Source organism: Lupinus angustifolius, chromosome LG01 (genome assembly GCF_001865875.1).
Source record: "Lupinus angustifolius cultivar Tanjil chromosome LG01, LupAngTanjil_v1.0, whole genome shotgun sequence".
NCBI classification, from domain to species: domain Eukaryota; kingdom Viridiplantae; phylum Streptophyta; class Magnoliopsida; order Fabales; family Fabaceae; genus Lupinus; species Lupinus angustifolius.
In genome coordinates, this window is record NC_032009.1 from 2,165,457 (window position 1) to 2,183,107 (window position 17,651).

Below are 17,651 nucleotides of genomic sequence, written 5' to 3' on the forward strand. Positions count from 1 at the left end.
AGCCCATTATCAATGCTCCATCCAGCATTTAAAGTTGAATGTAACCAATTTTTTTCTTTCTAATTAACTTCGAAAAAATATTGAGAAAATTATGGTTGGACATCTTAATGTCTTGAATGAAAACATTTAACTTAATTGAATCCATCGTGTAAATCAATGAAGATTATATGTTCCAAACTGTATTCTTATCTAATAAAATTGTGATACTTATTAAAAAAATTAAGCAGTATCAAATATAATTAGAATAATTTGTTATTTTTTAATATGTGTCACAATTTTATTAGATATTAAATAGAATATGATTGGAGACACATTTTGAGACATATCATTTTTATACTTGAGTAAATATGCAGTTTCTTGGCCATCAGTGCTGATTAAATACATTAATTAAGTGCTTATTTTAAATAAAAAACTTATTTCCATAAAAAATTCTCAAAAACTAGTATTAAAAATAAATCAATGTTTTTTTACAAAAATACCATTATATATTTCCATCACCTTATTTTTATAATTTATTGTTATAAACAGAACTAACTTTCCATGATAAGATTTTCCAAAAATCTCTGAAGTAAAATCTTTTTGATTTATCTAAAGATTTAATATTGCACCAATAGATCAACATGGCAATATCTGGTAGTATGTGTCATTCCATACAACATTGTATTTGATATATAAAAAAATAAAGTCATTGATTTTTCATATTCAATTAATTTTTAAAATTACACTTAAGCAATAAATATAAAAGGAATAACAAAACACAATCCTTTATTCCTTCCTCGGAGCAAATGGAAGTAAAACACAATCCAATCATGCTTAATGAACTTCTTAATCTGATTAATAATTGAGACATAATAGTAAAATGCAAATGCTCTTTCATCAAAAACTTATATCTAACTTTGAATAGGTGAAAAGCTCTATATAACGAAATAAATGAAAAGCTCTAAGCAATGCATAATTTGTTTCAAATATCCCTTTTCTCTGTTCATTTTCGAATTGAAGAAGAAAAGTTGAATGCAGTAATTTGAAAGAGTAAGATATTTTAATGAGAAAGTGTAGAGTGGGTGGTGTATTGGTGGAGTAAGACTCCTCTCAAGTAATGGAGAGGTAAGTGACTTTTTCTTTTCTATTTTAAGGGTAGAAATATAATATCATTACACATAAAAGAAATATAAGTGTCAATATATGTTACCTTCTGTTAACTTTTACACACCACTTACATCTCCATCAATGGAGAGGAGTCTCACTCGCATTGGTGACTCAGTCCCATCATAATTCACGAGTACTTAACTGACACATAGGTCCTTTCCATAAATACCATCATATCACTTTTCCAATACAAACCATAGGGACCACTTTTACATTCACATCATTACTCGGATAAGGATCTGTTATCCCAAACTCTATTTCAGACTAATCATATTATGTCACGTCAGATTAAAAAAATTAAATATTTATAACTTTATCAGTTTTGTTTTATTATGATTGACCAAAAACGTAGTTGAGGACATGGTTGGAGATAACAAATCCCCATCCCATTACCCCACCATTTCTCTCCTCTTTTTTTTGAAAACGTGATAATTCTTTTTTTATATAAATAGAAAGATTTGTAGGTAGATATAGTATGAGGATATATCATTTTTTATATAATTTGAATTGAGATATCTTATATTTGAATTTTTTCTATTGAATGAAAAAACGTATAAGCCGAATCACTTTTTTAACATTCAAAATATATGAAAATCATGTTCTAATCATGAAAACGTGATTTTTGTGGCTGCAAACCCAGATCCAAAGATGCACTATGTTTTATTTACTCCATTCAACACATTAATTATTACAAAGCTATATCATTAATTATCACTGCTGAAATCACATGAGTGGGAGTTCAAATCACTTTGTTGATAAATGAATTTTGTTGGTTCTTCTATATATTTATAAAACTATCACATGCCAGAACAATGAACAACTTATTATTCCATTAAAACTTTAAAATCATACATTAAAAACGTATAAATCACCTTAAAGGATTCTCAAATTTAAACCTATAAAATCAAAGTTTGTCTAAAAAAAATATTTAATCAAGAAGGGTTACAAATAACTTTAGGTCAAATATTGACTTCCTATACTTTGACTTAATCTATTGTCCACAACATATACTTCATTTTTACATTACTTTATGACTTATATATGTTGTTTTGCCTTTTGTGTATGATCAATATACTTTGACTTAGTGTAATATTTTGTTTTTACTTTTTATAAAATATTTAGAGGTTGCATTGTCATTTTTTATAGGGTTATTTTCAAAATTTTATAGATGTTAATTATTATTATCAAGATATTCTTAGATTAATCGATTCAGAAAAGAAAACCATGAGTAAATTGAGTGGACAGAGACAGAGAAGAGAGAAAGAGATCTCCTAAATGGATGACAATTTTGAAAATACTTTGACAAAGTTGAAATTTCTGATAGACAAAGATGAAATCATTATATCAAAAAGTTAAAAAAACTTCATCCAAAGGAAAAACATACGTGCATAAGATTTTTTTATATTATAATTGCGTTATTTATTATTTATTTTTAATCATTGACTCTTAGAAGAAAGTAATACAAATGAGTGTGGATAATACATTCAGTGTATATAATATTTTATATTATACTATCATACTAAACTCTTATAATTAAAAAAATGAATTCCTTAAAATAATAAAATTATTTTGAATGAATGTTTTTTGGACTAATATTTTTAGCAGGGCCAGCATAAACATGATGACCAAGATCAAAACCACTGTGATCAACTTACCCAGCCCTTCTTATACAATGGGCTAGTGATAGTATTGTTATGTGTATGGTGAAAAAAAAGAACTCTTTCCACAGTTTGTTCCATAAAACAGCATGAGTTTAGTGTTGAATTTTCTTTTGCAGCTGGGAATCAGAGAGATAAATAATGTTTGTGATAGATCTGTCACATAGCTACTTTATGTGTCCAATTATTGTACTAATATTTAGCATCATATTGATATAAATTTTATCTTGTTCCTTGTTAATAATCTAGGAATATGGTTCTGTTCATGTTGAATGTCAAAAAATGAAGAGGAAAAATAAAAATATTGTGGCTTCTCTGTTTGCAATCCCTCCTCAAACAATTGTAACTTTCCATTCTAACACATTGTCCTCCTCAAACATTAGTATAACTAGCCCATTATCAATGCTCCATCCAGCATTTAAAGTTGAATGTAACCAATTTTTTTCTTTCTAATTAACTTCGAAAAAATATTGAGAAAATTATGGTTGGACATCTTAATGTCTTGAATGAAAACATTTAACTTAATTGAATCCATCGTGTAAATCAATGAAGATTATATGTTCCAAACTGTATTCTTATCTAATAAAATTGTGATACTTATTAAAAAAATTAAGCAGTATCAAATATAATTAGAATAATTTGTTATTTTTTAATATGTGTCACAATTTTATTAGATATTAAATAGAATATGATTGGAGACACATTTTGAGACATATCATTTTTATACTTGAGTAAATATGCAGTTTCTTGGCCATCAGTGCTGATTAAATACATTAATTAAGTGCTTATTTTAAATAAAAAACTTATTTCCATAAAAAATTCTCAAAAACTAGTATTAAAAATAAATCAATGTTTTTTTACAAAAATACCATTATATATTTCCATCACCTTATTTTTATAATTTATTGTTATAAACAGAACTAACTTTCCATGATAAGATTTTCCAAAAATCTCTGAAGTAAAATCTTTTTGATTTATCTAAAGATTTAATATTGCACCAATAGATCAACATGGCAATATCTGGTAGTATGTGTCATTCCATACAACATTGTATTTGATATATAAAAAAATAAAGTCATTGATTTTTCATATTCAATTAATTTTTAAAATTACACTTAAGCAATAAATATAAAAGGAATAACAAAACACAATCCTTTATTCCTTCCTCGGAGCAAATGGAAGTAAAACACAATCCAATCATGCTTAATGAACTTCTTAATCTGATTAATAATTGAGACATAATAGTAAAATGCAAATGCTCTTTCATCAAAAACTTATATCTAACTTTGAATAGGTGAAAAGCTCTATATAACGAAATAAATGAAAAGCTCTAAGCAATGCATAATTTGTTTCAAATATCCCTTTTCTCTGTTCATTTTCGAATTGAAGAAGAAAAGTTGAATGCAGTAATTTGAAAGAGTAAGATATTTTAATGAGAAAGTGTAGAGTGGGTGGTGTATTGGTGGAGTAAGACTCCTCTCAAGTAATGGAGAGGTAAGTGACTTTTTCTTTTCTATTTTAAGGGTAGAAATATAATATCATTACACATAAAAGAAATATAAGTGTCAATATATGTTACCTTCTGTTAACTTTTACACACCACTTACATCTCCATCAATGGAGAGGAGTCTCACTCGCATTGGTGACTCAGTCCCATCATAATTCACGAGTACTTAACTGACACATAGGTCCTTTCCATAAATACCATCATATCACTTTTCCAATACAAACCATAGGGACCACTTTTACATTCACATCATTACTCGGATAAGGATCTGTTATCCCAAACTCTATTTCAGACTAATCATATTATGTCACGTCAGATTAAAAAAATTAAATATTTATAACTTTATCAGTTTTGTTTTATTATGATTGACCAAAAACGTAGTTGAGGACATGGTTGGAGATAACAAATCCCCATCCCATTACCCCACCATTTCTCTCCTCTTTTTTTTGAAAACGTGATAATTCTTTTTTTATATAAATAGAAAGATTTGTAGGTAGATATAGTATGAGGATATATCATTTTTTATATAATTTGAATTGAGATATCTTATATTTGAATTTTTTCTATTGAATGAAAAAACGTATAAGCCGAATCACTTTTTTAACATTCAAAATATATGAAAATCATGTTCTAATCATGAAAACGTGATTTTTGTGGCTGCAAACCCAGATCCAAAGATGCACTATGTTTTATTTACTCCATTCAACACATTAATTATTACAAAGCTATATCATTAATTATCACTGCTGAAATCACATGAGTGGGAGTTCAAATCACTTTGTTGATAAATGAATTTTGTTGGTTCTTCTATATATTTATAAAACTATCACATGCCAGAACAATGAACAACTTATTATTCCATTAAAACTTTAAAATCATACATTAAAAACGTATAAATCACCTTAAAGGATTCTCAAATTTAAACCTATAAAATCAAAGTTTGTCTAAAAAAAATATTTAATCAAGAAGGGTTACAAATAACTTTAGGTCAAATATTGACTTCCTATACTTTGACTTAATCTATTGTCCACAACATATACTTCATTTTTACATTACTTTATGACTTATATATGTTGTTTTGCCTTTTGTGTATGATCAATATACTTTGACTTAGTGTAATATTTTGTTTTTACTTTTTATAAAATATTTAGAGGTTGCATTGTCATTTTTTATAGGGTTATTTTCAAAATTTTATAGATGTTAATTATTATTATCAAGATATTCTTAGATTAATCGATTCAGAAAAGAAAACCATGAGTAAATTGAGTGGACAGAGACAGAGAAGAGAGAAAGAGATCTCCTAAATGGATGACAATTTTGAAAATACTTTGACAAAGTTGAAATTTCTGATAGACAAAGATGAAATCATTATATCAAAAAGTTAAAAAAACTTCATCCAAAGGAAAAACATACGTGCATAAGATTTTTTTATATTATAATTGCGTTATTTATTATTTATTTTTAATCATTGACTCTTAGAAGAAAGTAATACAAATGAGTGTGGATAATACATTCAGTGTATATAATATTTTATATTATACTATCATACTAAACTCTTATAATTAAAAAAATGAATTCCTTAAAATAATAAAATTATTTTGAATGAATGTTTTTTGGACTAATATTTTTAGCAGGGCCTTGCCCTTATTTTGAATTTTGATATATATATATATATATATATATATATATTTATTTGTTTTACAGTCCCAAACAATCAGGGTTCCATTGTTAAGAAGAGGAAAAGTGAAGAACTACTAGCGCGAGAGTTCACATCTTGGACAAAAACCTTAAGATATTAATTTCATAGGTCTTTCCTTCTTATAAATTTGTTCACTTCTCCCGCATATCCAAGGTGAGATTTGACTATAAATTTCCCTAACATTTGTTTGTTTAAGATGAGCAACCCGATGGTTTAGTGGTTGGAGATTGAGTGGTGCATTTCACAGACAACATAAATTAATCTATACATCTAAGTGCAGAACAACACTTTCCCAAAATGGGTGGATATGAGGTTTTAGATCTCTGAAAATAATATTGAACATACACCTGAAGAGTAAGGAATAGTGGTACAAAGAGAAGAAGAACAAGAAGAAGAACACACAGAAACTAGAGAGAGATGCTGACAGAAGAGAGTGAGCACACGCTTGTAGTGATTGTATGAGAGCATTCAATTGTGGGTGCGTGCTCACTTATCTTTCTGTCAGGTTCTCATCTTTTTCTTCTCTCTTTTCTGTTCTTTCCTCTCATTTTATGTCTTCACTCTTATCATTCTTTCTTCCTAGCTAGCTTCACCATTATTTATAAACATATATGTTTATATGTTTTTTTGGAATTGTTATGGATGGTACTTTCCTTCATGGAGGAGAACAGCATACCCAAATCGATATCATCAAATGTACGCCTTCTTATTATTATTTTACTGTTCATATTCTAACACAAAAAGAATGATCAATGATTTTTTTCAGAATCAAATTAACCATCGTTTTCCGTACTTGCCTCGATCTTGTTCTGCTCCTCCCGTTCTTATTTGTTGTTCTAAAAAGCAGCCATTTCAGAGAAGCTACACTTTATGGGTTTAAATTCTTGTTATTTCTTTGGTTTTGTTATTCCCTTTAGATAATGATTTTTGATTATTGATAAAGAAACTATTCTTTCGTGTAGGATGAGGCCTGGCTAGAACTGTGGAATCTAGACAAGATGAGATCTGGAAGCGTCTACGTGGATACGCGATAATATAATAATATAGTCCAATCAGTATATCAAGAAATGTGTTATACAAAAGTATATGAAAAAATATTAAATGTTCATTTCCTTAACAGAGATTCCCAATATTTATATAAAATTGGAACACGAAATGAAATATTCTTTAGTAAATATTATTGACTGCCTTTACATACCACTATTTGTATAATAGACCTGTCTCACAGCATGGCAAAAGTTGGTATAGAGTCCAGACGACTATTCGAGCATGATCAACAAACAACTGCACAAGTCGAAAACTGAAAACTATGAAAATGCCATGTCTTCGTTCCTTGAATGTCGTGTCTTTTTTTACCTTTTCAGTGTTTCAGGTAAAGGAAACCTTAAGGAAAGTACTTCAAGAACCTAAATATGGCAATGTTTTCTTCTTTCCTTTCTTGGGCAGACATGAATTTCTTTTCTACCCTGATTGAAGGGATTCAAGTAGCAACCTTTCTCATACAGGTTAGAGATTTTTCAAATAAACTGATTCTCTGAGATTTTTCTACCTTACTTGAGATAATATTTCGTTGTCTGCTTTGATTACAGGATTATTCCATTGTTCATAGGAGTGGTCTGTGAGATGAAAACCTCTTCAAAATCTTATCACATATATTGATGGGTGTTACCTCGAAAATGCACACAGAAGCATGAATTTTTGTGCGGAATATTTATCTGCTAAATATAATTTCTCCATTTCCACAACCGATAGAGATGTTGCAATATACGAGAAACAGAAATTTTTTCATGTTTACCATGAATCTTTGCTGCAATTAAATCATGTGATGACACTGAAAAACTTATAACTGAGAGGGGTAACGATCTGGATGGTGTCATGAAATCATGCAAGCTGAAGTTGTGTTTATGTGTTATTCTCCATTTGGGGTCACTTTGAATTGTCTCATAGACACCACAAAAATGCTGGTTTGGTAGTCAATATGATAATTTAGTGATTATTAATCGGGTATACATCTGCTCTCCCACACTTTGTATTACTCCAAGTCCCATGGGCATGTGATTACTCATGCATCAACTTGAATTACCTATTAGCCGTATACCTAATGAAGCTGCCTTGGCATAATAGATTTCATGTTAGCTCACGATTTAATGGATCCAAGTTCAAACTTTCGTTTTTCAAATTGTATGTATTTGTTAGACAAATCTGTGTATTGAAGTTTCTAAATAAGCCGCGTATATGGGAATTATATGCTGTCCATTTGTTGTATTTGTGACTATATATGTGTGTGTATAAGCAAGTCCTTGTTATTGTAATGGTAATGTTATATACCTGTGGTGAATAATGGTAATGTCAGTAATCTCATATTGAATAATATAATAAACTCAATATAGTACTTAAGTAATGAGGAATAGTCTTTTGGATTTATCTCTTCCATAATTGGATGGTAAGTGAAAATATCCCTTAGAAATTTAATAAAGTAGCTAACTTTAGTAAGTTGTTGTTTAGGGTGTTCTTTCCATACACTTGATATAGAAAAATTCTGTTTCCATGTTCCTAACCAATAATATTTCTCAAAATAATATAAATATTAATTTATGTTTTTTATAACTTTTTCCCAATCAAATGGTACATTTTGATTGGTTTGGTATATCATTGAGAACACCAATAGATATAATAGATATGCGTCCCACAAGGACTGCCTCGTGCAGTCACAGTCTGGAGCAGTGTTATTTGGTTTTGGTCATATGTACCTTACTCAGAATTAAATTTTGAAAGCAACCTACCATATTAAAAATGATAATTAGTGGACCCGACAAAAATGGTATTCTCGTACACTAATTTTTATATAGGGAGACGACAACATTTGATTCACAAAAAAAGATCGATGCCTAGTTAGCCATACTCACAAGGATAAATTATTAACTCTTACTAAAACTCTGAAAATAAAAGCATACAAAATTAGGAACTATATATTACTATCACTATTGCCACTATGGTTGTTATTAATTATAAGATTGTTAAATCAATACTCGACAGTTCAATCAAATATTTAACAATTGGTAATTAAAATAATAAAATTAATTTGTGTTTGTCTCTTCTTAGAGCAATATCATATTGAACACTAACAATATTTTAATATAAGATCCTACTGGATCACTAGATATCATGTTAGAGTAAAAGTCTAAAATTAAATTCTTTAAAATGACACTTATTAAATAGTATTTATCAGTCATACAACTCAAAATAAATTATTTCATAATTCATAATGAGAGAATACTCTTAATTATATAAAAAAATGTTATATCAAGAGGTACAAATAGCCAAATAGGAGATTCAAAGGATCATAAGCATCACAGCAACCAATAAAATGATCTTGTAGCATCACCCTTTCTGACACTATTCATCTCTGTGATGTCTATTGTAAGTTCTCAACTACTTATGTACTATGCATAGTGACATTTATGTACCCCAGTTCTCAAAGGTTTCATAAACATAATTTTAAATACATGAAAATTAAAAATAATTAAGATGCGCATGTTGAAAATAATTATTGTTTTGCTTTTGATTCAGTAAAAATAACCATGGGCAATAAGTTTTAATAGCGCTATGTATTTTAACTATGGGGTGTGATTAGAATCAACACTCAACAGTAGTAATTAAACTGAGATATTTTGTCACGTAACCTTCAACTATTTTAAGGCAATAAGTCAGATAAGTAGAAGCATATACCCAACTAAAATAATTGGATAAACCATTATGAGTTAGAGTTTAAAATCTACTTACCTCAACGTAAAGTTTTTACACTATCAACATATAATTTACTATTGATTTATTTTACTTTTGTTTGAGAGTCAATGATAGTTAACATATGAATGAATGATTATTAAAGCTGCCAACGACTGAACCTGACCAAGATGAAGCTTCCATGCAACTTGATCGAGCCAAAATAAAAATTGGCCGAGTCAAACTCAAAATTCACCAAACAACACCACACGACCGATGGAAAATCAACCTTGACCGAGGAATTATGACTCGTGACCGAAGGAATAAGGGACCCATGCAAAACAGTGCATCGCCATCGAGACATCAGCTTGAGGCACTGCATAACACTCTGATCGTAGTACACAGGCCTTGGCGCATAGATTCTGACCGAGGCGCCAAGGCCTTGATGCATCAAGCCTGACCGAATTCTCCTGGTCTGGGCGCATGAAATCTGACTGAGGCTGCCTGGGCATAGCACATCCAACTTAGGCGCACCAGTCATGACCAATAGGTCCTAGTCCACGGCGCATCAAATTCTTATGGCCTAAGCATTTTTGGTTTTTAAACATTTCTTATGAGTTTTTCTTATTCCTTTTGCTTCTAGATGCTTCTTAGAAGAAGTTTGTTATAGGTTGTTATGAGCCATTTTGGCTTAAAGAGTAGTTGGGGGATAGTTACTTGTTTCTCAAGTAACTTGTTTCCCATGAAGCATGAATAGTAGAATGGAATTAGTAAGGATCAGACCAATGGCCACTTCATAACAGCTCTAATACCTTGTCATATGGAGGCATGCATAGAATTTTCATTATATATCTACACAACCCTATGATCTGTAAATTGAATAATCACAATGAAAATGCTATTTCAAAAGGTGAAATTTCTGTTCAAAACCAGAAGTACTTAGTTAGTTAGCCATGAAATATCCCAAACTTCAAAGCTGTGGGCCACTAAAGTATTATCACAAAACTATTAACAGATAGGAGAGAGTGAAGACTAGAAGAAAAGTCACCAGTGCTTTTTCTTGAGAGCAAAGTTCTCCTCAGGCTGTTTTTGCCAAAAATAATTTGCAGCCTCTATCCATCGAGGATGAACCAAAAACTTGTTCTCTTTTACTGCCCACCGGGACTTCTCGGTTCCAGCATCAGTACCAACTACATGTGTTACTGAGGGATCAAGTTCTGCCAAACAAGTAGCTCCCATTTGCCCTGCCATCTTCTGGAGAGTTGGTAATGCAGAATGAACGATTCGGCTGAAAATGATCACACATCCACTTAAGACATCTTTTCGGACTGATTTCAAAACCTGAGGAAAAGAAATGAACTCGTAACAACTATATTATGTAGTGTTTACGTAATCAACTTTATTAAACATTTTTTCACAGTTTTGTTAGCATAAGCTTGTCGTAAATTATTTTCATAAGCTTATGCAAATGAGCTGTTCTCTTAAGCACAAACAACATCTCTATAAGCTCATTCAAATGCGCTCCTAATTGAGCTTCACAATAATTCCGAAAATAACTATAAATTTCTGATAACAAAAAAGCTACAGAGCCAAATGACAAACAAAATATGAATAACATAGCTACCTGCCTCACATCTCTGCCAACAAGATCTTCTTGAAGTCCCTGCGAAAGTTACCCAAATAATTTTAGCATATCAGAAATAACCAACTCTTTATCATGATGAAAAGTGACATACATCAAAGAATGTGCTATGGACTTGCTTCAGAACTTCAAGAATTCTTGCGAGTGCTCCTTCACTTTCATTTTCATCATTCTTCAATTCAGCAAGAGATTTACAATTGAAGCCAAATTGCCGACAGCTTGAGGCAAAAAAATGATATCTTTCCATCACAATCAGATTATCTTTATGCTTCATCCATGCCTACAATAGCGAACAACAAATTTCATATAAACCATAAAAATGAAATCACACATATGTCAACCAATAATTAGACAAACAACTACAATAACACCCTCACAAGAGAAAGACAAGAAGCCAAGACAGTAGTTTAAGGATCATAATTTGAGCAGGCATGCTTAGTCAAAACTGCCACATAAGCTGCATGAAGATTAGTTAGAAGAAAAAAATTCAGCCAGATTATAATGAACTTAAGTATCTAAATGGAACTGAAGTGTCTCATGTCCTAAAATAAATACATTGAGTCATGATTCCTGGTTATATTATATATGATAGAAGGCAACATTGCAGAATTAGAACATGTGATGTTGCCTTCTATCATATATGACAAAGAAACTAAATAGTTTTCCCAAAAATACAAATGAATAAGTTTAAACTCTTAGAATCACGGTGCTGGCAAGGTCACGTTTTTTATTTTAATAATAAACTCTGACTAATAGTCATTTAAGCACAATAAGTTCCCATAAACACGGAAATGCAAATGCAACTACATAGTAACCATGGAAAAGAAATTTATTACCCCATCACCCACTTCATACAATATACTTGTATAACTACTTTTTATTCATATTATGCTATTACATTACACTCATTTGACCCAAATTGATTCATTTTCAGTAAGTAGTCTGGATGGCTTTTAAGACAGCTTTTGACGGGTTAATGCAAAACTGGACAGCTTTCGATGTCACTTTAACAAATGAAAGACAATATTTTTCTTCCATTATAACTACCTTCACTTTAAACCAAGAGCAATAAACATTGCGGCATGTTAGCATGTATGACAAACATTGTTTTGTTCGATACATAGGTTAAAAGGAAAATATTATAGGACGGTCTTCTTTCCACATAAAACAATTACCGTTAAACAAGCACTCCGTTTAAATAATTCAGTATTACAAGTCAGAAACTGGCAATGCACACTCACATGTTCAGTATCATCAAGAATTAGAACAGCTCTTTCTTGCCCCAAGACAACATCAAGACCCTTCTGATGCTTTTGAGTCCCATCATCTCGAGAAATAATCTTAGCATTGAAGTATTCTCCTTGAGGATCAAGCAACTTCGCCATCTCTAATGCATAGGGCCGATCACCCATTGTGTATATGTACATCTCAAACATTTCACTTGCCTCTTTTAGAAATGTGCGGACAAAGGGCCTCAATTTGGTCATCATATGCATAAATTCCAATTTGAAGATACTTCCTTTGGAGACATCTATTTGTTTCATTAAGTATAGATTAAGAAGGCAACACATAAAAAGCTATTAAAAATCAAGAACTTGAAGGTCAAATCAAGCAGAAGCTGTAAGAATATACACGCATAATAATGAATGATATAATTGAGTCTGAAAGATCCTAACTCACCAAAAAAAGCAAGAATGGAGTTGGAATATCATCTAAAAGAATTATCATCAATGCAAGAACTAAGTTAGAATACCATCTATACATGACACATGATGCTCTATACAAGGATGCTACATGCAGCATGGTCCTTCTAATTGCTAAACAACAATGATATCTTGGTCGTTTAGCAACCAATAAACATGAACAAATAATATTTATTCCCAACAAAATTTTGAAATGGTACCGAAGACAAAAAGTGCATGAAGACTTTGCTAGTAAGCATAGACACCTTGATTTATTGAGGTGTCCAAGGGTTCGACACTCCTCTTACACTCGACCAACACCCTGATTAAAATCGCCCCAGACACTTCTGACATTGTACGTGTTTGAGTGTCTGTCATATCCAGTGTCTACAGCTGTGTTTGTGCTTTATAAGTTTAGAAGTTTCAAAATGCATTCAACACTGACATCAGATAAAATAGACTTGTGTAACAACAAAGCAGGTTAAATGTGATAAAAAACAAAAAGGAAAGGGGAATTGTAACACTCTCAAAAGCAAAATTGCTATTTAAAAAAATGGCATTTACGAAAAGCAAAAACACATTGGTTAACACATACCTTCTAGAGAATCTGTCTGGTTAAGTAAATGCAACTCTTCTGAGCTCAAATGACCAAGGTGAGTGGAATTTAGCAGTGTGTGATCTAGGTCAAGCATCAAGTAAAGCTTCTTGTGATGTAACAAATTCTTTATGTCTGTATTGCGCAACCTAGAAATTTCCTCATCATGAAGTCTCAGTCCCTGCAAGTACAAATTTTCCATCATAATTAGAAAAAAACAATTACTTGTCTAAATTAGTTATATTGGCCAGGTTATGTGTTTCATCCCCAACCAGTGTGCTAACCAAAACATAAAATTAATACAGGACTCCTATATTAAAGATTACATATATTAAATGTATTCAAAACAAGAATCCAAACTATGGTAGATTGGTAGAATATATAAACCATTAAAACATCTTATATAGATCAAAATCCAACAATGAAATACAATAAATCTTCACTGTTTGTACATGGACTTGATGTTGATGCCATTGAGTAAGCTCACTCCTAAGGGTTCCTTTTACCCTAAAATAGGCCAGTGCACAACATTACCTTGGAAACTTCAACAATTGGATGTGGACCTAGTGCACTGCCTATATACTTAGACACATGTCTTATATTTTTATGGAGGACAATCACTTCCACAAGACATACATATATCCCAAATGATTGCGCTACATGCTTTTGGTCATGATTGATAACAATCACTAAAACAGGAAATAACTTATAACTATAAACTATTTAACTTGATCTACCAAATGCATGGAAACTGTGACATGAAGCAAAAGCAACAACAGCACCTATCCAAAGTTAAATTCTTAATTCCACAAAATATCATTCTGAAACAATGTTATACCTTATGTATGTATCCAAATGTCACACCAGATTCCCCATCCAATTTTTGCCCACAACGTATACACATATTTCCAAATGAACCAGGATGTGTGCATTCATCTACCTCCACAGATATCTCTGCCACAGCTACACAAAAGAGAAAGTAGCAACACTTTTAAGACAAAATAATAATGGCAAAAGCATGTGAATATGTGCAAAATCTGAGTCATTCAAAATGAGTTTAAGTGTGATATTGTTATCTAGTGGGCCACAAAAAAGCAGCATGGAGTGTGGAAGGAATTTGTCTGTGTTGTTAGTTGGTGAAGTGGACAAAAGATGTTGTGAGTAAAAGGCGAGATATGGATAGCAATGCAAGACAAATAACCTTAGTCTGAACTAGTGAAATAGTTCGAGGGAGCTTTAGAAGCAGATAAACTAAAAATATTGTCGTGTCCTTTGTTAAAACTTGGGTGTTCTTGCCCTAAAAGAGCAGCTATGAATAAATTCTTCAAAACTGCACTAAGCTGCAAATGTGGTTGGAAAAAGGAAGAATTCTGGTTCCCAGCAAAGATAATAAAACTAAGACAATCAACATTACCTAAATTCTCTTTCACAATTCCTTCTAAAGTAGACCCCTGAGTTTCCTCGATGCTTTCAATTTTACGCCTTTTAATTCTGCTTTAATTCATAAATTAGAGTATAACACAGTTGAATTTGACCAAAAATAATTATAAATAAATAATAGATAAAAAAAACAGGACAAGATTTCATTGCATTATGTAATAGACACTACAAACATAAACGAGAAACCCCAGTGTATGTATCAGGTTTATGCAAATTGGTTCACTATTCCACAGGCCAATAAAAAGAAGCTTACATAAAACAGCAAGGATGCTGAGAGAAAAACATAGATATAGTATAGTGAAGTGATTAGGTAAGAAGAAAAGGCATAACTATTAGTAATGTACACTGCATGACATGGTTATTGGTTGGCAGGGGCAGAATGGTGCAGAAAGGATCCCATACCTAGACCAACATGTCAGTGTGCCTATATTGGATAAAAGTAAAAGCAATTCCCTAAATATAATTAAAACCTCGCAGTCTGATCTTCCATGTTTTTTCAGAAACTAATCATTTCAGAAACATGAAAATCAGTTAATTCTTGATAATGATCCATGATAAAAGAAAATAATCAAAACACATAGGACGTAGACTAGCACACAACTTACTAAAACTATAATTTAAGTCGACCACCAGTCCCCTACAACAATACAACACAACAAAAATAGACAAGCCTTATCCTACAAGGTGAGTCGACTACATCCTACATGGATCAAAGGTACCATTGCGCTCTATTCAGTACAACCGCTTATTTGAGAACCATATAATTGTTTAGACGTCTAATGAATCATGACTGAAATATGAGTATGACTTGCAAAACCTAATAAACTCAACAAATTTGCGATATCACAATCACTTGTCTGTCTTGACTCATACCATGAATAGTGTAATAATAATATGAAAATATGGAACAGCTACTAAAGAGCACCTAACACTCTCAAACTCGTCTTGATTTTCAACTTCTTTATCTGACGATGCCTCCGGTGAACTTGCATCTAACGCAGCATCAATATAGGCAACGAAGTCATCACTGCTGGAGGAATGCACAGGAGAATCTGTCACAACACTCATCTGTATCATTGTCATCCAATAAACCAAATTAGGAAGCAAAATCTAAAAGCTAAGAGAGTAAAAAAAAAACCACAACCAAATGGAGAATGAAACAAGACTATGTAGATATAAAAGTATGAATGCCAAGTAAAAATGCCAATCCTTAGTTTCCGATTCTCTCGTTCAAGCTGCGAACCGTGTACCAATTTCACCTACCGCATATCTGGTTCATCTTAAAGAAAATCTTGTAAAAAATCATTTACAAAGTGGCAAGCTGCATACCTATACTCTACCACAAATTTGGTTTGAATGCTTAGATCATTTCTCACTGCAACAAAAAGCTTTATTGAAACTATTCACCCAAGTGAGACAGTGAGAACTCAAATCAAGTATATCGAATAAAAGGGTACATGATTAGAAAACAACCAATCAAGTTGCCACCTTTCTATGATATTAAGTAGTTATATGAATGTTAAGCCTTGCCCTTGATGGAAAAATGTGTTTTTTAGTTGCATCTCAGAGACTAAATGAATCCACATATAAAGATAGGATAAGAAAAATTAAGGTATACCTTCTTTGTATGCAATGTGGATTTTCAGGTAAGCATGCAATGTTGTGCGTAATGAGGGAAGAACAAGATGAATGAAGACTTGAACAAATTCAAAACTGGAATAGCTTTCAGTAAAAAAGCATGCATCCAAAGGAACAAATTGAGAGGGGAAACTGAAACGGAACTGAGAAAGAAGAGAAGCAATAACAAAGAGGAACAAGGTTTCCGTACAAGGTGGGGGAAGAGGAGAGGGCCATGACAGAGGAATTCAAGGGTCTGGGACAGTTCTGTTGTGTGTTTTTGTTTGGTATTAGTATTTGTTTGGGTTTGTGGGCTTTGATGTGTAGGACTATCAATTTCGACTTGGTCCTAGAAAACAATGGATTAATTTTGGTCCAATCCAAACATTTGTAAAATCATTTAAATTTAACTAAATCGAACTTTTAATATTTTGGTGGATCTGTAAATTTAGTGGAGTCTTACAATATTAACCAAAGTCTTATTGGTTCATTTGGGATTTATATATTTGAATGGAAATAATATCTAGAATGAATAGTAATATCTATAAGCTATTTTTTATACAATAGTTAAGATGAACTAGCTAATAATCATTGTAAAATCTATATCTAGGTTTAGAAAGAAATTTGAACTAATATCTTTTATGACTAGTTAAAATAAACTATAAGCAATTTGTTCAATTTTTAGGATCTAAAATAATAAAATTCTATTGTTTATTGCTTCCATAAAAAATTAACACTAGTAAAAGAATCTGCTACTATCACCTCAACCCCAATACCCTCACATGCCTACTGATCCAATGCAGAGCCAATTTGATTATTTTACGTTCTTTGATTCATCAAACTACGCCTATGTATTCTGCTCTTTATCAATATATTTTTTGTCTTTCATCAATGTATGTTTTAAATTACGATTGTATATATGTTGTGTTCATCACTTGTAGA

General features: G+C 31.4%; 1 protein-coding gene across 3 annotated transcripts; it reads right to left on the minus strand.

Annotated features, from left to right (window-relative positions):
* LOC109346340 (RNA polymerase II C-terminal domain phosphatase-like 4) lies at nucleotides 10,617-16,985 on the minus strand. 3 transcript variants are annotated; one of them, XM_019585857.1, is made up of 9 exons: nucleotides 16,711-16,985; nucleotides 16,018-16,160; nucleotides 15,067-15,143; nucleotides 14,491-14,606; nucleotides 13,653-13,833; nucleotides 12,617-12,906; nucleotides 11,470-11,655; nucleotides 11,358-11,396; nucleotides 10,617-11,074 (listed from the first exon to the last, which is right to left on the minus strand). In XM_019585857.1, the coding sequence occupies exons 2-9, from the start codon at nucleotides 16,158-16,160 to the stop codon at nucleotides 10,778-10,780; spliced, it is 1,329 nt and encodes a 442-aa protein (XP_019441402.1). In that variant the 5' UTR covers nucleotides 16,711-16,985; the 3' UTR covers nucleotides 10,617-10,777. The 3 variants fall into 3 exon arrangements, with proteins under 3 accessions (XP_019441402.1, XP_019441394.1, XP_019441410.1); XM_019585849.1 differs by having other exon boundaries at nucleotides 14,491-14,615; XM_019585865.1 differs by lacking the exon at nucleotides 15,067-15,143.

Bases quoted from the DNA above. Each gene is read 5' to 3' on its own strand.
- LOC109346340 (XM_019585849.1), bottom strand. From the start codon at position 16,160: ATGAGTGTTGTGACAGATTCTCCTGTGCATTCCTCCAGCAGTGATGAC. The intron at 14,616-15,066 runs GTAATGTTGATT...TCTTTTGTGTAG, and splicing joins AATTGTGAAAGAGAATTTAG to CTGTGGCAGAGATATCTGTG. The intron at 11,397-11,469 runs GTATGTCACTTT...TAACTTTCGCAG, and splicing joins TCCATAGCACATTCTTTGAT to GGACTTCAAGAAGATCTTGT.